General features: G+C 40.7%; 1 protein-coding gene across 1 annotated transcript; it reads left to right on the forward strand.

Moving 5' to 3' along the window:
• Window positions 1–225: 225 nt before the first annotated feature.
• Window positions 226–13,880, forward strand: LOC120030794 (fasciculation and elongation protein zeta-2-like). Its single transcript, XM_038976229.1, has 8 exons — window positions 226–533; window positions 1,425–1,533; window positions 1,754–1,867; window positions 2,222–2,357; window positions 2,526–2,797; window positions 12,510–12,585; window positions 12,795–12,860; window positions 13,695–13,880. The coding sequence occupies exons 1-8, from the start codon at window positions 226–228 to the stop codon at window positions 13,709–13,711; spliced, it is 1,098 nt and encodes a 365-aa protein (XP_038832157.1). The 3' UTR covers window positions 13,712–13,880.
• Window positions 13,881–23,720: the final 9,840 nt, after the last annotated feature.

Here is a 23,720-nt window from a genome sequence, read left to right on the forward strand (position 1 = left end):
TGTAAGCAATAAGGCGTTGTCTCCCCGAATGTTGTTATATTACCATATTGCTTGCGCCTATCCCGTTTTTATAGATACGCAAACGCCAAGAGGTTAGGACCTCGGAGGTGGCGAAAAAATAGTTTTCGGACCGGTCCAAAGAGACACAGCTCCCACTGGAGGATGCTGTGTCCTGACATTCCGTCGTCGCATACATCATTCATCAGAGGCACTTTGGGTGCAGCCATGGCGGCGCCCCTTGCACATTTCGATGACGAGTGGCACGATTTTAAGGAATTTGAGCCGGTCTCAGAGCAGGGGACTCGGATGGACCGAGTAAACTTGGTTGCCGAGCAGTTGACAGGCGTTCTGAGGGTCCTTCCAGAGCTCAACAACAGCTTTTCGGGCGAAATAGGCAGCTTCAAGTCCATGGAAGAGCTGGTGAACGATTTCGACGAGAGATTGACAGTGTGTTTCCGAAATTTCAACACCCAAACGGAGAACATCGCCCCTGTAAACATTATCACCGAGGATACAACGTTGAGGAACGACGAGTGAGTATGCGAAGTGACTCCTGGCCAAAGTTAGTTTGTAACAACACCTCCCTTGCAACATACTATCAAATGTCAATGTCACGCCCTGCACAATAGCGTCCAACTCATACATGCTGTCACGAGTATTGATGGTTGATGCAAGCGGCAGACATTCAACATTGTATCAGATAAGCTTATAGCATATTTACACCTATTCGAGAATATTGTAATGCTACGTTCATTTCACTAGAAGTTTACGTTTATAATGATGCTTTTTTCCCCATGCATTATTGTTTCTATGCACGTACTGTCAGTTGTGCTGATGACTTGTCAATAAGCAATGTTATCAATGGTCATTTGACTGTTCCATCAAACTAGATTTTAGAACTCACATAATCTCAGTTGACAACATAACAGTGCATGGTTTCCCAAATGTGCCTAACAAAGACATCCTACTAAACTCTAGATTAGAATGTTGACCCTTCCCGGGAGTTCAGAATAAATCGGACAATTCACATTTATCCCCTCCTAAAAGATTAAATATTTGGCTTATGTCTTGGGTAGAGTAGTTGATCCCACTAATCTGTTTGTGGTTAATAAATAGTTAGCCCAATACTATGCTGTTTATAAATGATAGATTCGTTATTAATGTCTCACCCTTCCGCTTTTCACTATTCATAATACCGTTTTAAAGCGGTGCGGCTGTAGCATTATCAACAGCCCAAACATGTCGCACAGCTGGCAGATTAGTCCTCGTTACATCTTACTGCTTCCAAGTGCAGTGTCATTATGACACATTTAACCACTGTTGACCATTATTAGAAGTTAGATATCACTTATCTACATGAGCTTTTGGTCCTACAGGTGGTGGTGTTAACTGTCATGTGTCTCTCATCTCATTTCACCCCACAGGATCTGGAATGCTCTCGCAGATAATTATGGTAATGTCATGGCAGTGGATTGGAAACAGTCTCGAACGCGCTCCCTCCATCTCCCCGCTCTAAACCTCAAAGACAAACCAGTGAGTCAAGTTCCTGCTTCATAGAGGGCTCTTTCTTTGCCCCTTTCCTTTCATCCCCACTCTCTCTGTCTCTCTTTCTCCCTCGATCCCTATTCCCTACCACTCCGCCTCTCCCTGCCCCTACCGTCCTGTCCGATCTGTTTATCGCTCCAATCTAAAATTCAGAATTCATTGTGCCAGGATTTAGTTTTGATTCAATCCCCTCCCCCTGACCTGTCAGAGGGTGGATGATGTAACACTGGAGCTGTCCGACGATGAGCTGAGGGAACAGATGGACATGCACACCATCATCGTCTCCTGCCTCAATGACGAACCCCTCTTCACTGCAGAACAGGTAGGGTTTACCCACCAATTTACCAACCTACCAACCCACCGCTCTGCCTGGAATAGCCCAAGGCTGACCTGCACTTGATCAAAGATAGAATACAGTGGAGCAGAGCTGGGTATGGGGCTTGTGCCTGTTGCTTGAATGTGCTTCACATAGACAGATGACAGGTGGACTGAGCCGGTGTTTGTGCGTTAACCAGAGTTGGGGTCTATTCTATCGACAGTGCCAGTCAATTCAGGAATACAATTTCATTCCAAGGATTGGAATTGAACTACATGGAGACATTCTATGTCCAATGCAACAGACAGGAATAGAAATGGAACTGATCCCAAATGTGTGGTGTTACCGTGTGTATTGTAGGTTATTGAGGAGATAGAGGAGATGATGCAGGACTCTCCTGACCTGGGGGCAGAGCAGAACCACCCCTCTCAGTCAGACCTCGCCATGCTCTCTCTGGACATCCAGCGCCCCAGAACAAACCATAGCTATGAAGAGCGTGAGTATATCTCTTGTCAGTTAGGTGTGTGTGTGTGTGTGTGTGTGTGTGTGTGTGTGTGTGTGTGTGTGTGTGTGTGTGTAAATGGTGTGAGGGAGGGGGAGGTTGAAAGTGTGTTTGCATTCTTATGCTACATTTCTGTGTGTGTGTGCGCGTGCGTGTGTGCAGGAGAGAGGACCCTGTGTGTAGCAGAGCTGAATGAGCGGCTAGAGGAGGTGGAGATGGCCATCAGACATTACGGTGAGGAGCTGATTCAACACCTGGCCCTCAGGGACGAGCTGGACTTTGAAAAAGAGGTGAAGAACAGCTTCATCTCTATCCTGATAGATGTGCAGAACAGACAGAAGGAACACAGGGAACTACTGAAGAAAAAGAAAAAACTCAAGAGTGGTGCCGGGGCCCGGCAGGGCCGACCAGAGAGAACACAAGCACTAGGATCAGTGAGTGACACCATCCATGCTGTGCGTGCACACACACAAACACACACACACAATTCCTGCTGATCCACTGTTTTATGGCATTGCTTAGTAACCTTTTAATGTATTCAAACCTTATACAACTTATTTCTTGCTTGTACAGATGTCCCCCCGTATTACTATCTTGATACCTTATTACTTCACTCTTTTTACAAACTAATTTACTGGTTTGTTGTTTTGGGGATATTGACCTTTTAAACCTTGCACATGGTTCCTTCTATTTTCATCTGCTTGTTTCCAGTTTGTGTGCCTCTTACTTCCCGTTTCTCTACTTCACTTCCTTCCTCTCTAGCGCTTTAGCATGGTGGGGCTCTCGTCTACCATTCAAAATGGCTTCCGGCAAACTTTTGGGAGAAGTGGGAGTGAAAGACAGGTGCCTATATTTCTCTCTTTCTCTCTGTCTGTTGCACTATTCATTGGTGCTGTGTGTGTATGTTTTTGTTGGTCAACTAGATGGTAATTGTACATGAAGTACAATTGGTGGGATTAAAGTATTTTTGTGGTAGAAGTTTAAAACGTTTTACTTTACTATTTAAAGCAAAGCAGTTGCATATAGTCAAAGTTTAATGTAGTAAAATAATTATTTTTGATTAACTACTATATCAACCATATTAATTTGGATTATGGGGCAGTTAGATCACAAAAATGTCTCAACTACAGTTGTTGCGTGTGAAAACTAAAAGAAGAAAGACAAAGAACAAAGCAGTCTTTTGTTAGAAGATGGGGATAAAAAGCAGGATCAAGTGGACAACACTCTTAGGAAAGCAAAGAAACTCTGAATCAATCATGCTGTGGGTTTCAGATAAATAGATGCACAAGAAACGGAACAGAGCTAAGCACAGGCAAAATCTTAGAGGAAAACCTGGTTCAGTCTGCTTTCCTACAGACACTGGGAGACAAATTCACCTTTCAGCAGGACAATAACCTAAAATGCAAGGCCAAATCTACACTGGAGGTGCTTGCCAAGACGACATTGAATGTTCTTGAGTGGCCTAATTACAGTTGTGATTTAAATCTTCTTGAAAACCTGTGGCAAGACTTGAAAATTGCTGACTAGCAATGATCAACAACCAACTTAACGGAGCTTGAAGAATTTAAAAAAGATGTGCAACTATTGTACAATCCAGGTGTGCAGAGCTCTTAGAGACTTACTCAGATAGACTTGCAGCTGTAATCTCTGCCAAAGGGGATTCTACCATGTATTGACTCAGGGGTGTGAATACTTATTTATGTAAATTAGATATTTCTGTATTTCATTTAACATTTTTTTACTAACATTTCCAAAAACATGTTTTCACTTTGTTGTTATGGGGTATTGTGTGTAGATGGGTGAGAAATTATTTTAATTCATTTTGAATTCAGGCTGTAACACAACATAATGTGGAATAAGTCAAGGGGTATGAATACTTTCAGAAAGCACTGTATTAGGTCTGACCCTAGTTAGTCGACTGGTTGATTGTTTGGTCGATAGGCTGTTGGTCGACTGAGATTTATTTAGTCAAGCTGTGGCAAATATACACTACATGACCAAAAGTATGTGAATACCTGCTCGTTGAACATCTCATTCAAAAATCATGGGCATTAATATGGTGTTGGTCCCCCCTTTGCTGCTATAACAGCCTCTACACTTCTGGGAAGGCTTAGGGCTGGGTGATATGGCCTAAAACTCATATCTCGATTTTCTCAGCTTATGGGAGATTCACAATATATACAGTTGAAGTCGGAAGTTTACATACACCTTTGCCAAATACATTTAAACTCCGTTTTTCACAATTCCTGCCTGACATTTAATCCAAGTAACAATTCCCTGTCTTAGGTCAGTTAGGATTACCACTTTATTTTAAGAATGTGAAATGTCAGAATAATAGTAGAGAGAATGATTTATTTCAGCTTTTATTTCTTTCATCACATTCCCAGTGGGTTAGAAGTTTACATTCACTCAATTAGTATTTGGTAGCACTGCCTTAAAATTATTTAACTTGGGTCAAACGTTTCGGGTAGCCTTCCACAAGCGTCCCACAATAAGTTGGGGGAATTTTGGCCCATTCCTCCTGACAGAGCTGGTGTAACTGAGTCAGGTGTGTAGGCCTCTTTGCTCACACACGCTTTTTCAGTTCAGCCCACACATTTTCTATAGGATTGAGGTCAGGGCTTTGTGATGGCCACTCCAATACCTTGACTTTGTTGTCCTTAAGCCATTTTGCCACAACCTTGGAAGTATGCTTGGGGTCATTGTCCATTTGGAAAACCCATTTGCGACCAAGCTTTAACTTCCTGACTGATGTCTTGAGATGTTGCTTCAATATACCACATAATTTTCCTCCCTCATGATGCCATCTATTTTGTGAAGGGCACCAGCCCCTCCTGCAGCAAAGCACCCCCACAACATGATGCTGCCACCCCCGTGCTTCACGGTTGGGATGGTGTTCCTCGGCTTGCAAGCATCCCCCTTTTTCCTCCAAACACAGCGATTGTCATTCTGGTCAAACAGTTCTATTTTTGTTTCATCAGACCAGAGGACATTTCTCCAAAAAGTACAATCTTTGTCCCAATGTGCAGTTGCAAACCGTAGTCAGGCTTTTTTATGGCGGTTTTGGAGCAGTGGCTTCTTCCTTGCTGAGCGGCCTTTCAGGTTATGTCGACATAGGACTCATTTTACCGTGGATATAGATACTTTTGTACCTGTTTCCTCCAGCATCTTCACAAGGTCCTTTGTTGTTGTTCTGGGATTGATTTGCACTTTTCACACCAAAGTACGTTCATCTCTAGGAGACAGAACTCATCTCCTTCCTGAGCGGTATAACGGCTGCGTGGTGCCATGGTGTTTATACTTGCATACTGTTGTTTGTACAGATGAACGTGGTACCTTCAGGCATTTGGAAATTGCTCCCAAGGATGAACCAGACTTGTGGAAGTCTACAATTTTTTTTCTGAGGTCTTGGCTGATTTCTTTTGATTTTCCCATGATGTCAAGTAAAGAGGCACTGAGTTTGAAGGTAGGCCTTGAAATACATCCACAGGTACACCTCCAATTGACTCAAATGATGTCAATTAGCTTAAAAAAAGATTTTTTTGCTGAGAAGCTTCTAAAGCCATGATATCGTTTTCTTGAATTTTCCAAGCTGTTTATAGGCACAGTCAACTCAGTGTATGTTAACCTCTGACCCACTGGAATTGTGATACGGTAAATTATTAGTGAAATAATCTGTCTGTAAACAATTGTTGTAAAAATTACTTGTGTCATGCACAAAGTAGATGTCCTAACCGACTTGCCAAAACTATAGTTTGTTAACAAGAAATTTGTGGAGTGGTTGAAAAACGAGTTTTAATGACTCCAACCTAAGTGTATGTAAACTTCCAACTTCAACTGTATATATAGATTTTTTAAAATGTTTTCTCTAATAAGCTTTGTTGTACAATTTAAAGGTAAATTACACTGCGTTTAAAACCTTCAGCAATAATCTAATGAATTCAGAGCTTGTAAAATTATACCTAGGCTAAATAAATGCCTTCAACAGCCATAAGACCCACTAATAATTTAATTATTTTATCAAAATACTTGTACCTGCTTTTTTTTGTAATAATCACTGATCTTGCTTTCAGGTCTGTCTATAAAAATGATATTTTTGTTACAAATGTAATCAGAACCATGCATAATGCACATCAACTAATAATGTATCAGGCATAGAAAATGAACACCGGTCTCATAAACAATCTCTCAAGCACAAGCACACGTGCTAGTAAGTAGCCAACTAATATTTATTTTTCAAGTTTAGCCAACTTGGATCTAGGTATAATTTCACAAGCTCTGAATTCAGCTAACAAAGCAAAACAGTTGAAGTTTAACTAACACATTCTTCTGTCCATCTCCAACTGTTTGAACAGATGTTGAAATAAAGTGGCCTACCTCATTTCTCAGAATGAGAACGAGTTGCCAATTCCTTATATAACTGTTTTATGCTTATTGCACATTTATAAAACACAGCCTAAACAGCTAGTATAACTATCTTTATTCGACAAAAATGCTGCCAGCGATACATTGTACCGTAATGCGCGCTACAAACTGATCATTCGTTTTGTTCATTGGTACATCCTTTTCAGTAGTGTCTGCTCTGCTTGAAATTTGAGGAGTTGAAACATAAACAAGGTATGGTTCGATAGGGTTAACTTCTCCTCTACTACAGTCAAATAATGTCTCCATGTGTTTCGGTGTCCATGTGATCGATTCTGTTGGACCAAACCTCAAATGCAAATAGCAAATTGAAACCGTTTGTCAGAGAGGAAGAAGTGATCTCTCATCTTTGTTTTTGTGAGTTGTTGGGGGAGCGTCTTGGGAGAAAGAGGCGAAGCGCTAAAATCTGTCCAAAATAAGGCCAATGCGTTTCTGTGCGCTTATTTTGAACCTAAGCTTGTCCGCCTGCCTTCCCGCCTTTCGAACAACGACACCCGTTGTTAGGGCGGACACATGAGCATCTTGTCATTATATACAGACCTCTGGTGTAAATGGGAAGGTGCACAGCACAGAAGGAGCGAACGAGACGAGACCAAAAAGACAACATAAGAACAAGCGGACATAAATGCTCATAAAAAACGAAAAATACAAAAACTTTGATTCTGCGATACAGGCATTTGGAATGTCGCGCAAAAACATGAATTCAAATGAATTCTATATATCGCCCAGCCCTACTTTCCACTAGATGTTGGAACATTGCTGCAGGGACATGCTTCCATTCAGCCACAAGAGCATTAGTGAGGTCGGACGCTGATGTTGGGCGGTTAGGCCTGGCTCGCAGTCTGCATTCCAATTCATCCCAAAGGTGTTTAATGGGTTTGAGGTCAGGGCTCTGTGCAGGCCAGTAAAGCTATTCCAAACCGTTCTTAACCGACCGTTTCTGTATGGACCTCGGTTTGTGCATAAGGCATTGTCATGCTGAAACAGGGAAGGGCCATCACCAAACTGTTGCCACAAAGTTGGAAGCACATAATCATCTTGAATGTTATTGTATGCTATAGCGTTAAGATTTCCCTTCACTGGAATTAAGGGGCCATTAAAAACAGCCCCAGACCATTATTCCTCCTCCACCGAACTTTACAGTTGGCACTATGCATTCGGGCAGGTAGCATTGTCCTGGCATCAGTCAAACCCAGATTCGTCTGTCGAACTGCCAGATGGTGAAGCATGATTCGTCACTCCAGAGAACACAATTCCACTGCTCCAGAGTCCAATGGCAGCGAGCTTTACACCACTCCAGCCGATGCTTGGCATTGCGCATGGCGATCTTAAGCTTGTGTGCGGCTGCTTGGCCATGGAAACCTATATTGTACTGATGTTGCTTCCAGAGGCAGTTTGGAACTCGGTAGTGAGTGTTGCAACCGAGGACAGAGAATTTTTACGCACTACGCCCTTCAGCACTCGGCTGAGCCGTTGTTCGCGGCTGAGCCATTGTTGTTCCTAGACATTTACACTTTACAATAACAGCACTTACAGTTGACCGGGCATCTCTAGCAGGGCAGAAATTTGACGAATTAACTTGTTGGAAAGGTGGCATCCTATAAAGGTGCCACTTTGAAAGTCACTGAGCTTTTCAATCTACTGCCAATGTTTGTCTATGGAGATTGTATGGCTGTGTGCTCGATTTTATACACCTGTCAGCAACGGGTATGGCTGAAATAGCTGAATCACCTAATTTGAAGGGTGTCTGCATACTTTTGGCCATGTAGCGTGTATTAACAAATTATGGCATACAAGACACCTGTCTTGTTCACGCTTGTCTGAGTGGACTAATCCATTGTGGAGGCCGCAGGGATGGCGCACCAGTATCACCAGTAGTACATTTACTGTTAATTCCCATAATTTCTTATCTACAATGTTTGTTTAGTTACGGTAATTTCTGTTAATGCACTCAATATATTATTATTACAGTCTTACGGTTGTCACAGTTGTCATTGTAGGAGTGGATACGTTTGCAGAGCACACAACCTAGACTGTGAGGAAAAAGTTTTGGTTTATTTCATTCCATTTACAAGTTGTCAATTTATTAATTGTCTATTGTTTGGGGCACTCCTGTCCATCTTGAGTAAAGGACACGCAACTGATTACGCATATAGAATTAGGACTAGTCTACTTAGTCTGCGAGCAAATGTAGGCCTATAATTGTGCCCATTTGAGGATCTAATACTATTTATGATTGTCTTAACTTACCATCACTGTGGAATTTCTGAAAGTAATTTTGTCTTCGCCTCAAGCAGCGAGTAGACAAAGTCTGTTTTTACATCCATTGAAAATTATAGTTGTTCCTCAACGGAGCCTATTTGAAAAATCTTTACAGCTCGCACCCTTTTGATTACCGCTCAGCATGAAAGGGGAAGAAATGTCATGCTCTGATCCGGTGGAAGCGTCATAAAATAGGTCTACCTGATTACGTCTTATCCCTTGCAAAATAGCCTGCAGCTGTGTCTGTCTGTCTAGAGCTGAAAACTCTTGAGGACTCAGAATATTTTATACAATGTTGCAAGTTAGCTAGCAGGAGCTTCAGGCCAGACCAAGTTAAAACAATAGCTGACACATTGTTTCAAGTTCCTTGCAGACAGGTTACGCATAGACAATGTGATTTAGATAATATTTATTTTTATCAGGATATTTTCTACCTGCAGGTTGCAATGTTAAAAATGTTTGGCTTTATGTAGACTATTTTTACATATTGGCAATGAAAATAAAAGTTACTTTTAGATTTGTATCATTTTCATTTAGATTTACCACATAACATTGATTTTGAGATAGGAAGGCTTTATTATAAATTAAATTAAACTGTTCCATGAAAATGTGCATATGAAAATCATAACTGGCATGCAGATCAGTAGAAATGGTATGATAACTTGGCACTCCAAATGGAAAAGGTTGCCATCCGCTGGTGTAGCCTATTACCGGCAAATTCAGGAGCTTAGCAGCCGCGGCAAATCTGCGAAAGCCAGCAGCAGCGGGCAGCGGGAGGAGGAAGGTCGGGAACAGGTGTTTTTCTTCTGGTTAGGCTATATTGATCTCTGGCTCTCTCTTTAGTAATTTATGTGTCTTCATTTTTAATCTCAGTGCTTAAAGCATCAGACAAGCTCAGTAGCGTACATATAGTTGATTTTATTCAAACATAGGACGTGGAAAAATAGAAGTAATTTTTTTCCGACCAATCAGAAGACTCTTGGTCAACTAAGATTTGTTTTAGTCAGGAGCATCCCTACACTGTATGTATAATAGATTTCTATGTAGACCTACTGATAGCTAGCTGTAAGTCTAGCTAATAAATTAACTCTTTATTGCTAAAAGTACATTTCCTGAAGTAAATGTGGTTTATTTGCTAGCTTGTTTTAAAGTATGTATGGTTTTGAAATATGTTATAGTAGTGGTAGTGCCTGCAGTAGTAATGGTGGTGACTGGTTATAGTTGAAAAAGTAGGTAGGTGAAAAGCTAAGATAGTCTGAAAATATGAAAGTTGGTTTGGTGTATCTAGCTTGAACGGTTCAAGAGTTACAATTATTGTTGGTGGGCATGATATGCTAATTTAAGTGGTTAAAATGTATAGTGTAGACCAAAGCTAGTGCGAACCAGAGCACACCCAGGGCCAGAGCTGTACCAGAGCTAGTACAGACAAGAGCAGTAGTTGTGGTCAGTAGTTGTGTGGTTGTGGTCAGTGTCTAAACGACAGTTGTTGCATGTGAAAACTGAAAGAAGTGCAATGAGAAGCAGGGTTGCCAGGTCAAGCTTAAATTTCTAGCCCAATGACCTCTCAAAACCCGCCCAAAAGGCCTGAAAACTAGCCCAATTAATTTTTTTTTACAGCAAGAGAGGAGTTGCCAATTCAATTTGACCATAGTTTGCTGAGATAAAGGCAGGTAGCCTATAGCCCGTTATAGGCCTACATCTCATTTCAGATAGTCTACAGTATCCTAGACAAGACGTAGGCAAGATGTAAACTGAACGATTGAGCAGCTTGCTTAGTTCAAATTAAGACACATTTATTCAACATAAAAAGCGAGGCGATTTCGCAATAAGAAGTGCTTGTTTCCCCAATAGCCGGCTGGAACAGGCTACTGAGAATGGGGTCATCATTTCAATCACTGAATTAAATATGAATAATATATATATGAACTTAATATGCTTGTCAACAACAGCCAGTGTTTATTTTTTTGAATGGGTTTTACCTGTAGCCTAATCTGACAGTTCATAGTTCATAATAACACAAGGCTACACCGACAAAGCTATAGGCTATGTATTTCATTGGTTTGCCAGCTCCACAAGCGGCACAAAGGCTACACAAGGCTACACAAGCGGCACAAAGGCTACACAAGGCTACACAAGTGGCACAAAGGCTCCACAAGCGGCACAAATTGATTTGCAATGACTCCAGTGATATCGTCATTTCAACATTTCAACAACATTTATTGTATCAAATGGTAGCCTACAATGTCATACACATTAATAGGTTTACTTGATGGCCAACAGAGGCAAATGTATAATTCTCCACATTTAGCCTAATGTCAGTTTCATTGAGGACTTTTCCCCGTAAAAAATAACCGGGCGAGGGAGTTCCATAACTTCAATTTAACATTTCTACTCGGGCGGCCCCTGAGACCCAAGAACTGAGCATGCATAAAGCACTTTGCTTGATACCTAAGCAGTCAACATTAAAATGCAGTTTAAACCGCCTCCAAGCGGATTTATGTAATGCCTTGTAGTGCGTTCCCAAAATGGTTGTCTATACGTTGTAATGTTTCCACGGCGTTTCTAGCGCGAACAGTGTAAGAAGAGTAGTGCGCTAAATAATAATAATAACAAAAAGTCTAAAGTATGACGAAGCTTTAAAGTCTGGACTTTTGCTCCGTAAGTCCCACCTAAAAATGCTGATCCACCCAGCTTCACATCTCCATAAACTGAACATAAATTACTCGCTGTCTCACTTCTCCATAGGAAATGGCTAACCATACCCACCCCCCACTGTATTTAAGAAGGAGTCTTAACAAACATCACTGTTAATTGCCTTTCTACAATGGTTGCCCACTTCTACTCTCATGGAGAAGCAATTGAACAATTGTATTTAGTGTGTACAGTGCCTGGTGAAATTTTTCACACCCCTTGCACAGTTTTCTAAATGTTCCGCCTCAGTATTAAATGTAAAAAGGGATTACATTTGATTTTTTTCCCGACCAGTCTACACAACCTACTACACAATTTCAATGTAAAGGAAAATTATAGAAAATGTTCTTAATTAATTAGAACACGAAACAAAGATGCCTTGATTGCATATGTCTTCACACGCCATAGTTAATACTTGGTGGAATAACTTTTGACAGGCATTACATCTGTGAGAGGAACATTTGTGTAATGGCTGCCAGCTGTAATGGCTGCCAATGGTGGTTCCACCAAGTATTACCTCTGGGGTGTGAAGACATATGCAATCAAGACTGTTTTTTTTATTGGTATTAATTTGGAAAATGTTCTATAATTCTTCGTTCACTTTGAAAATGTGGGATAGGCTGTGTAGATCAGTAGGAAAACAATATAACGTGTAATTGAATTAAGGCAGAAAAATGTGAAAAGTGTACAAGGGGTGTTTACACTTTCACTAGGTTTTGTACTTATACTCCCTCTTTTTCTCTGTTGTTTCTACCCCATGGTCTCTCTTAGTATCTGACCACAGTCATTCCATATGAGAAGAAAGGAGGTCCTCCATCGGTGGAAGATCTTCAGATCCTTACCCAAAGTAAGTGGCACCTTAGTAAGTGGCAACTCTCAGGTGCAGAGCAATTATCCCCCACCCATCAAATGAATCTTGAATAAATCAAAACATTTGTGCTACTTGAAGTACATGGTACAGTTGTTTATCTGGTGTTATAGATGGTTGACATACCGTGGTCAAATAAATTCCTGGAATAAATCTATTTTTCTGATTGGTTTGCGTTTCTGTTGCAGTCCTGCAAGCTATGAGAGACGACAGTGACAAGGTGCCCAGGCTTCTGACAGACTACATTCTCAAAGGTGAGTGCACTCGGCCTCTCCCTATGTACATTTTAACATTAGTAGGCTACATTACAGGGATTTATGTGTTATTGGCGTACTGTTGTCTCTGCATTTTTGTAGAATTCAAGAGCATAACGGTTATTGATAACTCGTGATTTTCATTGGGCTATTTTAAGCTAGGCTTTTCTACTGTTTAAGTTTGTTGTGCCTTTTCCTTTGTGTTTATGGTACAGGGCAATTTTCAGTTGAGTGATCTCCTTTTTCATTTCTTAAAAAAAAAATGTCTCTCCATTCTTCATTTTCTGTTCAATGTCTCGCTGCATTGTACTTGCCAGCTTTGGTGTGAGAGCCATGGACAGAGAGGTTTGTGGCACACATTCACAGACACTGTACTGCGTGGTGTAGTCCACTCATTGCGGGAGAGCACCCGGAGTGGCCACTGAGCTTTAGTGTAATGTAACCGTACCCTGCCCTTGTGTCCTGTCACTGCCCCCCACCCCCTCACTGTCACACTGCTGCTGTTTAGGGTATGGTAGACCCCATTGCTGCTCCCGTTGGTGTCACAAAGTTATCCCTGACCCATGACCTTGCTTTGCGTAACCCTTCACATCCTCAAGTGATCCCAAATGGGCCTGATGGGTTCCCCTGAAACACTCCCTGGGAATCACTCTCTTACAACCATTGGAACCTATTTCTCTTTCTGGGCTTATTTATTTCTCCAGTTGTACTATTTCATTCCTTTTTCTCCACTCAAGCCTGTTCTATTTCTTACTTTGTATTTTCCCATAGTTGCCCAACTGGCATTCACACATAGTCTCAGCCATACTCATTAATATGTGTTTTTTCCCACAGTGCTTTGCCCAACATAGGCTGGAAGGACGATAACGGACCTTTTTGGAAACGAGGTGAGGGGTCTGGTTTCAATGTCAACAAGCAAAATGAAGAGGACTCAGTCCGTGTATAAAAAATAAAAACATAAACACACTTAATTTATTCTTTATGATGCATGGTATTTTACCTCAAGTTGCTCCTTTTTGTGTAACACCCATAGGTGTTTTATACCTCAATCAGTTTTATTTTCTCTGTGTTGAACATTTGTGATTTCACAAACCTTGTGTATTTGACAACTTCAAGTATTGTCTTGTTGTTTTTACAGTGCAGTGTAAAATACAGTACTCAAAGTCATAAGAAATATACTCATACATTCTACTGGAGCATCTACTGTATGTGGCTGATTTCAACAGCCTTTTTGGGCGATAGGGGGCCTTACTTTTTTGGCCCTGAAGTAAGATCGAAGCTACTCATATCCAAAGGGTTTTGTCTTAATTTGATTAACCTAATCTGAAGGTCTCATAAACGACTGAGAACTTGTAATATCAGGGATATGAAACATTTTAGATTGGTTTAAAAGTGCTTAAATACATTTCAATAATAAAATAAACCTTGAACTAAATGCGAACATTATTCTACACAACTCAGTCCACCATTTGGCCTCCCTAAAAGCACTGCACATATATTTTTTTGTCATAGCTAAATACTGTAGTAGTACCATTGTTGTCATACTTAGAAGGAATTGCAAAGGTAATGTGAACAGAACTGTAATTAATTACAGAGCACTGATGTGACTACTAGCTATGCATTTGAGTAAATACTGACTCACTGAAGCCCTGAATCAGAGGCACCATGCAGCCCAGACCTGGCCAGTCTATGAAGGCTGTGCACACAAGCTGGGCATTATTATACTTCTATACACAAGAAATGAAGATGCCTTTGTATTTGCAAATTTTTTTTGTACATTTGTAAATTAGTTATTTTTAACCAAATGTTATTATACTGAGCTACTTATCTGCTAAATGTATAAAGTCAATGGTAAACCCAATTTAAATCTGTTTTTGTTTCATTACTGAGTCAAGTCCCTTTTTTTTTCCTCCTCGCTCATACAGCAAACTCCAGCTATCCGTCAGTGACAATGACATGGAACAACATAGACAACTTATTTGGTTGTGCAACCCTGCATTTAACAGGCAGCCGTGCTCTTTCAATGCCACTTCACTCTAATCCTCATTGGAACATGGGGAAATCATGAAGCTAGTGTTATATTGAACACAAAACATTGACAATTGACTCATTTTTCCAACTCCAACTAGGAGAAAAACATTAGAAAGAGGAACAACATATATGGATCCAATGGTTTGTGCAAATGTGAGAGAGATGGCTCCTTCAGTACCAGTGTCTTTCACTTCACCAGTAGGCCTATAGATACTTGAGGATAAGAGTAACTCACACGTGCATATGATACACGTGAAATACAAAAACAAACTGTTGTTTTATAATCAGCTGACCACGTGTCCACCGAACCATATCCAGCTAGGTGAGAGGAACCAGATGAACTAAATGAAAGGGTATTTTGGCAGCTAGGCCAAGCCAGTAGGTAGTTACCAGTGGGAACATGATTGCATGATGAGTGAGATGATACATGCCGAATCAGGCCATGTGACAACCAAGCCAACACATGACACCCCATGAAGAACTTAAAGATACCACAAGAATGTCACTCTTGTTTAGAATTTTTTATTTTTTTATTTATTTTACCTTTATTTAACCAGGTAGGCAAGTTGAGAACAAGTTCTCATTTACATTTGCGACCTGGCCAAGATAAAGCAAAGCAGTTCGACACATACAACAACACAGAGTTACACATGGAGTAAGTCTATATACAATGTGTCACGTTCTGACCTTAGTTCCTTTTTTATGTCTTTGTGTTAGGTTGGTCAGGGAGTGAGTTGGGGTGGGTAGTCTATGTTCTTTTTTCTATGTTGTTGTATTGCTGTGTGTTTGGCCTGGTATGGTTCTCAATCAGAGGCAGCTGTCTGTCATTGTTTCTGATTGAGAATCATACTTAGGTAGCCTGTTTTCCCCATTTTGGTTGTGGGTGTTAATTTTCTGTTAAGTGTCTGTTCACCTTGCAGAACTGTTTCGTTTTCTCATCGTTGTTATTTTGTGTAGTGTTCAGGTTTAAATTAAAATATGACGAACACTTACCACGCTGCATTTTGGTCCTCTTCTCCTTCACCAGACGAGAATCGTTACACAATGTGAGCAAATGAGGTGAGATAAGGGAAGTAAAGGCAAAAAAAAGGCCAAGGTGGGGAAGTAAATACAATATAGCAAGTAAAACACTGCAATGGTAGATTTGCAGTGGAAGAATGTGCAAAGTAGAGATAGAAATAATGGGGTGCAAAGGAGCAAAATAAATACAGTAGGGGGATAAAAACCGCCATAAAAAAGCCAGACTACGGTTTGCAACTGCACATGGGGACGAAGATTGTACTATTTGGAGAAATGTCCTCTGGTCTGATGAAACAATAATAGAACTGTTTGGCCATAATGACCATCGTTATGGTTGGAGGAAAAAGATGGAGGCTTGCAAGCCGAAGAACACCATCCCAACCGTGAAGCACGGGGTGGCAGCATCATGTTGTGGGGGTGCTTTGCTGCAGGAGGGACTGATGCACTTCACAAAATAGATGGCATCATGAGGGAGGAAAATTTATGTGGATATATTGAAGCAACATCTCAGGACATCAGTCAAGAAGTTAAAGCTTGGTCGCAAATGGATCTTCCAAATGGACAATGACCCCAAGCATACTTCCAAAGTTGTGGCAAAATGGCTTAAGGACAACAAAGTCAACGTATTGGAGTGACCATCACAAAGCCCTGACCTCAATCCTATAGAATATTTGTGGGCAGAACTGAAAAAGCGTGTGCGGGCATGGAGGCCTACAAACCTGACCCAGTTACACCAGCTCCGTTAGGAGGAATGGGCCAAAATTCACCCAACTTATTGTGGGAAGCTTGTGGAAGGCTACCCGAAACGTTTGACCCAAGTTAAACAATTTAAAGGCAATGCTACCCAATACTAATTGAGTGTATGTAAACTTCTAACCCACTGGGAATGTGATGAAAGAAATAAAAGCTGAAATAAATCATTCTCTCTACTATTATTCTGACATTTCACATCCTTAAAATAAAGTGGTGATCCTAACTGACCTAAGACAGGGAATTGTTACTAGGATTAAATGTCAGGAATTGTGAAAAACTGAGTTTAAATGTTTTACCGAATCAAATGTAACAAATAACTACATTTGTAATAAAGAAATGTACAAATGATACATTTATGGCAGCTACACTACCTATACAAAAGTATGTGGACACCTATTCAAATTAGTAGATTTAGCTATTTCAGCCACATTCGTTGCTGACAAGTGTATAAAATCGAGCACACAGCCATGCAATCTTCATAGACAAACATTGGCAGTAGAATGGCCTTACTGAAGAGCTCAGTGACTTTCAACGTGGCACCGTCATAGGATGCCACCTTTCCAACAAGTCAGTTTGTCAAATTTCTGCCCTGCTAGAGCTGCCCCGGTCAACTGTATGCTGTTATTGTGAAGTGGAAACGTCTAGGAGCAACAACGGCTCAGCTGCGAAGTGGTAGGCCACACAAGTGCTGAAGCACGCAGAACGTAAAAATCGTCTGTCCTCGGTTGCAACACTCACTACCTAGTTCCAAACTGCCTCTGGAAGCTACGTCAGCACAATAACTGTTCATCGGGAGCTTCATAAAATGGGTTTCCATGTCCGAGCAGCCTCACACAAGCCTAAAATCACCATGTGCAATGCCAAGTGGTGTAAAGCTCGCCACCACTGGACTCTGGAGCAGTGGAAACACTATCTGGAGTGATGAATCCTGTCATCTGGCAGTCAGACAAACAAACCTGGGTTTGGCGGATGCCAGGAGAACGATACCTGCCCGAATGCATAGTGCCAACTGTCAAGTTTGGTGGAGGAGAAATAATGGCCTGGGGCTGTTTTTCATGGTTCCATGGTTCATGGTTCCTGGGGCTGTTTTTCCTTTAGTTCCAGTGGAGGGAAATCTTAACACTACAGCATACAAAAGACATTCTAGACGATTCTGTGCTTCCAGCTTTGTGGCAGTTTTGGGAAGGCCCTTTCTTGTTTCAGCATGACAATGCCCCCATGCACAAAGCAAGGTCCATACAGAAATGGTTTGTTGAGATCAGTATGGAAGAACTTGACTGGCTTGCACAGAGCCCTGACCTCAACCCCTTCGAACACCTTTGGGATGAATTGGAACGCCAACTCCGATCAGTGCCCAATCTCACTACTGGCCTACATCACTAATGTTCTAGTCCCCGCAGCAATGTTCCAACATCTAGTGGAAATCCTTCCCAGATGAGTGGAGGCTGTTATAGCAACAAAGGGGGACCAACTCCATATTTATTCCCATGATTTTGAAATGAGATGTTCAACAAGAAGGTGTCCACATACTTTTGGTCATGTAGTGTATATACAGTACCAGTAAAAAGTTTTGACACGGCCTCCCGAGTGGGGCAGTGGTCTAAGGCATTGCATCGCAGTGCTATCTGTGCCACTAGAGATTCTGGTTCGAGTCCAGGCTCTGTCACAGCGGGCCGTGACCGGGAGACCATGGGACGGTTGGCCCAGCGTCGTCCGGGTTAGGGGAGGGTTGGCCAGCAGGGATGTCCTTGTCCCATCGTGCTCTAGCGACTCCTGTGGCGGGCCGGGCGCATGCACGCTGACAAGGTCGCCAGGTGTACGATGTTTCCTCCAACACATTGGTGTGGCTGGCTTCCGGGTTAAGCGGGCATTATGTCAAGAAGCAGTGCTGATTGGTTGGGTTGTGTTTCGGAAGACGCGCGGCTCTCGACCTTCGCCTCTCCCGAGTCCGTACGGAGTTGCAGCGAGGGGACAAGACTGTAACTACCAATTGGATACCGGGAAAATGTACGAACCAAAAAATAGTTATATTTTATATTTGAGATTCTTCAAAGTAGCCACCCTTTGCCTTGATGACAGCTTTGCACACTCTTGGCATTCTCTCTACCAATGATAATAAATAATTCAATTCAGTAATATGAGATATATATATAAAACATTTAGCAGATGCGCTTATCCTGGGCGACTTACAGTAAGTGCATTTATATTTAGACAGCTTGGTGAGACAACCACATATCACATTCAAATATACAGTATATAAACATTCCATTCCACCTAAACATTGGATATACAGCACCTTTAGAAAGTGTTCATACCCCTTGACCTATTCCACATTTTGTTGTGTTACAGCCATAAGTCAAAATGTATCAAACGTATGAAAATAAAAAAATCTCACCAATCTACACACAATACCCCATAATGACAAATTGAAAACATATTTTCAGAACTGTTGCAAATGTATTGAACAATGAAATACAGAACTATCTCATTTACATAAGTATTCAAACCCCTGAGTCAATACTTTGTAGAAGCACCTTTGGTAGCGATTACAGCTGAGTCTTTCTGGGTAAGTCTCTTCTGGGTAAGATATTTCCACACCTGGATTATAAAATATTTGCCCGTTATTATTTTCAAAATCCTTCAAGCTCTGTCCAATTGGCTGTTGGTCATTGTTAGACAACCATTTTCAGGTCTTGCCATAGATTTTCAAGTAGATTTAAGTCAAAACTGTAACTCGGCCACTCAGGAATATTCACTGTCTTCTTGGTAAGCAACTCCAGTGTAGATTTGAATTCATCTCCCGGTGTCTGGTGGAAAGCAGACTGAACCAGGTTTTCCTCTAGGATTTTGCCTGTGCTTAGCTACATTCCATGTATTTTTTATCCTGAAAAACTCCCCAGTCGTTAATGATTACAAGCATACCCATAACATTATGCAGCCACCACTATGTTTGAAAATATGGAGAGTGGTACTCAGTTTGTGTTGTATTGTATTTGGCCCTAACCTAACACTTTGTATTCTTGACAAAAAGTTACTTTAGTTGCAAACAGGATGCATGTTTTGGAATATTTTTAATCTGTACAGGCTTCATTCTTTTTACTCTGTCATTCATGTTAGTATTGTGGAGTAGGAAGGAGGAAGGACACCTGTATCTCTGTAGTGACTGTGTGTTGATACACCATACAAAGTGGAATTAATAACGTCACCGGCAGGTAGCCTAGTGGTTAGAGTGTTGAGAAAGTAACCGAAAGGTTGCTAGATCGAATCCCTGAGCTGACAAGGTAAAAAGCTGTCGTTCTGCCACTGAAGAAGACAGTTAACCCACTGTTCCTAGGCCGTCATTGTAAATAAGAATTTGTTCTTAACTGACTTGCCTAGTTAAATAAAATAAAATAGAAAACATGCTAAACGGGATATTCAATGTCTGCTCATTTTTTTTACCCATCTACGAATAGGTGCCCTTCTTTGTGTGGCATCATGAAACCTCCCTCGTCTTTGTTGTCGTATCTGTGTTTGAAATTCACTGCTCGACTGAGGGACCTACCAGATAATTTTTTGTGTGGGTACAGAGATGAGGTAGTCATTCAAAAAGAATGTTAAACACTGTTATTGCACACAGAGTGAGTCCATGCAACTTATTATATGACTTGTTAAGCCAGTTTATACTCCTGAACTTATTTAAGGCTTGCCATAACAAAGAGGTTGAATGCTTATTGACTCAGCTTTTCATTTTGTATTCATTTGTAAACATTTCTAAAAACACAATACCACTTTGGCATTATGGGGTATTGTGTGTAGGCCAGTGAAAAGAAATCTAAATTCAATCTATTTTAAATTCAGGCTGTAACACAACAAACTGTGGGAAAAGTCAAGGGGTGTGAGTACTTTCTGCAGGCACTGTATAGCGTTTTGTCAAAAACTTTTTTAAACACATCTAACATTTTATGAATAAAAAAATCTGAGAACAGTAATATTTTACACACACATGAAGGTACGATAAGTAATCATTTCTGATGAAAAAACGCAAATGTGAGAGAAAAAAATGATACAGCGTTTTGGAAATAAACTCTTCTTATACTCCCCCACAGCAATGAAACGTGTGAGATATATTTGCATTTTGGCATGGCCACAAGTTTGAGACAGCTCTCATAGATTCGGTTAGCAATGGGAATCTGTGGTCTGCGCATGTGAAATACAAAAACAAACACACACTCCAAAGCACACTCTTTTTTCATGGCGTAAGGCTGCCACGTGTCAGCAAATCCTTGTCCAGCTAGCTGAGAACAACCAGATGCAGGGTCTATGGAGCCCCCAATCCACCCAACCCTTAGCCCATTGGAGCCCCTGGAACAAAGAAAACGCACTCCCTGGACCTCAGACAGTACTCTACTACAATTAGAACATATGTCTGTAAAGAGTGCCTGAGTTTACTAATACAACTTTGTCACATTTTGTTATGGTACTAGATGCACAGGCTAACAGTTATAGTCCTAATGTTTATACAAGGTTATACTAATTCTGCTTTGTTCATTTAATTCTAATTGCCCGACAACGTGTTGTTCAATTTAGAATACAAGGTACAGGGGAAAATACGTAGGCTAATGGTAAAATAGGAATTGGCCCTTAAATGTTTCATTATGGGAACCAAAAAGGAAGCATATGGGTAACCTATGTTAACACGTAGAGCTAATGTCACTCCCGCCTCAACAGGGCTAAAAAGTCATCAATGAACATCCTGCGCATAAAAAATAAGAAGGGAATAAAAGAACAAACGTCAGTTTGACATCTGTTAAACATTTGTTCTCTCAAAGGTGAGATTTCCTCTGTCAACTCCCACAGTGGCAATTCTCGAAACAGATTTTTCCTGACTTGTAGTGGAAACATAAACTATCATTTACACATCATATCAGTAGAAAAATAGGCAACTAAGACATACACGTGCATGGCTTCTCGGGTAATCCACATTCCAACAGACCTCGTCTAAGAAAAAGGGCGGAAAGACAGGTAGGACACATTTTATCTCCATGTGGAAAGAATTATATGTTTTTTCTAAATGTTCAATATGTTGGAGTCAATGTTAGTTTATCATTTACTTTGGGTAGATAAGAAGTCGAGCACAATACTGCTCAACCATAAACCGTCCTCCTTGGTATAGTTTTAGTTGTAAAACTGTGTTGATTCTACTCCAATTTCGTCAACATTAGATGCTGAAAATAATGCTGCCATTGAGGAGCTAAAGAAACAGATTGATAACATTGTGCTGGAGTTGAATCTATTGAAAGAGCAGCAAGCCTTGCAATCGGGTAAAGGGATATGTTACTGTTGATATTTCAAACGGAGTGCTCTAATCGCAGTGAAAACGCAAGTCACAAGTGATCTGGTTGTGCTATTCTATTGTGGTGCCATAAGGAGATCTTAGAGGCCACTTCACATGACAGGGAGCACCTGTGCCCGGCAACAGGGAATGTATTGCATTGGTCAAGGGACGTTGTTCAGCCTGCATTCAACTTGTGGTGTTGGCTAAACACTTTTATTTAAAGTACTAACAGAAGGATACGCTATATTCAAACAGTAGGCCTAGATGATAAAGTATGCCCTCAAAGCATACATGTATTGATATGTAGTGCCTTCAGAAAGTATTCATACTCCTTGACTTGTTCCTCATTTTGTTGTTTACAGCCTGAATTCAAAATGGATTAAATATATGTTTTTTTTCTCATCCATCTACACACAATACTCCATAATGACAAAGTGAAAACAAGTTTTTAGGGATTTTATCATATTTATTGAAAATTAAATAGAGACATATCTAATTTACATCAGTATTCATACCCCTGAGTAAATACATGTTAGGATTACCTTTGGCAGCAACTACAGCTGCGAGTCTTTCTGGGTAAGTATTTGCACACGTGGATTGTACAATATTTGCCCATGGTTCTTTTCTAAATTCTTCAAGCTCTGTCAAATTGGTAGTTGCTAGACAACCATTTTCAAGTCTTGCCATAGATTTTCAATCAGATTTACTGTAAATTAAAACTGTAATTCACCCACTCAGGAACATTCACTGTCTTCTTGGTAAACAACTCCAGTGTAAATTTGGCCTTTGGTTATTGTCCTGCTGAAAGATCAATTCCTCTCCCAGTGTCTGATGGAAAGCAGAGTGAACCAGGTTTTCCTCTAGGATTTTGCCTGTCCTTAGCTCAGTTTTGTTTTTTTATGTCCTGAAAAACTCCCCAGTCCGAAACGATTACAAGCATACCCATAAAATGATGCAGCCACCACTATGCTTGAAAATATGAAGAGTGGTACTCAGCAATGTGTTGTATTGGATTTGATTTGCCCCAAACTTAGCATTTTGTATTCAGGACAATTGCTTTTTTTGCAGTATTACTTTAGTGTCTTGTTGCAAACAGGATGCATGTTTGGAATATTTTTATTCTGTACAACCTTCCTTCTTTTCACTCTGTCATTTAGGTTAGTATATTGTGGAGTAGCTACAATGTTGTTGATCCAGCCTCAGTTTTCTCCTATCACAGCCATTAAACTCTGTAACTGTTTTAAAGTCCCTATTGTCCTCATGGTGAAATCCCTGAGCGGTTTCCTTCCTCTCCTGCAACTGAGTTAGGAAGGACACCTGTATCTTTGTAGTGACTGGTGTATCGATACACCATCCAACATGTAATTATTAACTTCACCATGCTCAAAGGGATGTTCACTGTATGCTTTTAAAATGTTCACCCATCTACCAATAGGTGCCCTTTGCGAAGCATTGGAAAACCTCCCTGGTCTTTGTGGTTGAATCTATTTGAAATTCCCTGTTTGACCAAAGTACCTTACAGATACAGTGCCTTCAGAAAGTAATCATACCCCTTGACTTATTTCACATTTTGTTGTGTTACAGCGAGAATTCAAAATGGATTAAATATATGTTTTTCTCTCACCTATCTACACACAATACCTCAAAATGACAAAGTGACAACATGTTTTTAGAAATGTTAGCAAATTTATTGAAAATGAAATACAGAAATATCTAATTTACATAATTATTCATACCAC

Source organism: Salvelinus namaycush, chromosome 37 (assembly GCF_016432855.1).
Source record: "Salvelinus namaycush isolate Seneca chromosome 37, SaNama_1.0, whole genome shotgun sequence".
In the NCBI taxonomy this organism is placed as follows: Eukaryota; Metazoa; Chordata; class Actinopteri; order Salmoniformes; family Salmonidae; genus Salvelinus; species Salvelinus namaycush.

What these genes read in the sequence shown, in the direction of transcription:
- LOC120030794 (XM_038976229.1), top strand. Translation starts at nt 226, where the DNA reads ATGGCGGCGCCCCTTGCACATTTCGATGACGAGTGGCACGATTTTAAG. An exon ending in TAAACCTCAAAGACAAACCA is followed by an intron (nt 1,534 to 1,753) that starts GTGAGTCAAGTT and finishes CTGACCTGTCAG; the next exon opens with AGGGTGGATGATGTAACACT. An exon ending in AAACCATAGCTATGAAGAGC is followed by an intron (nt 2,358 to 2,525) that starts GTGAGTATATCT and finishes GCGTGTGTGCAG; the next exon opens with GAGAGAGGACCCTGTGTGTA.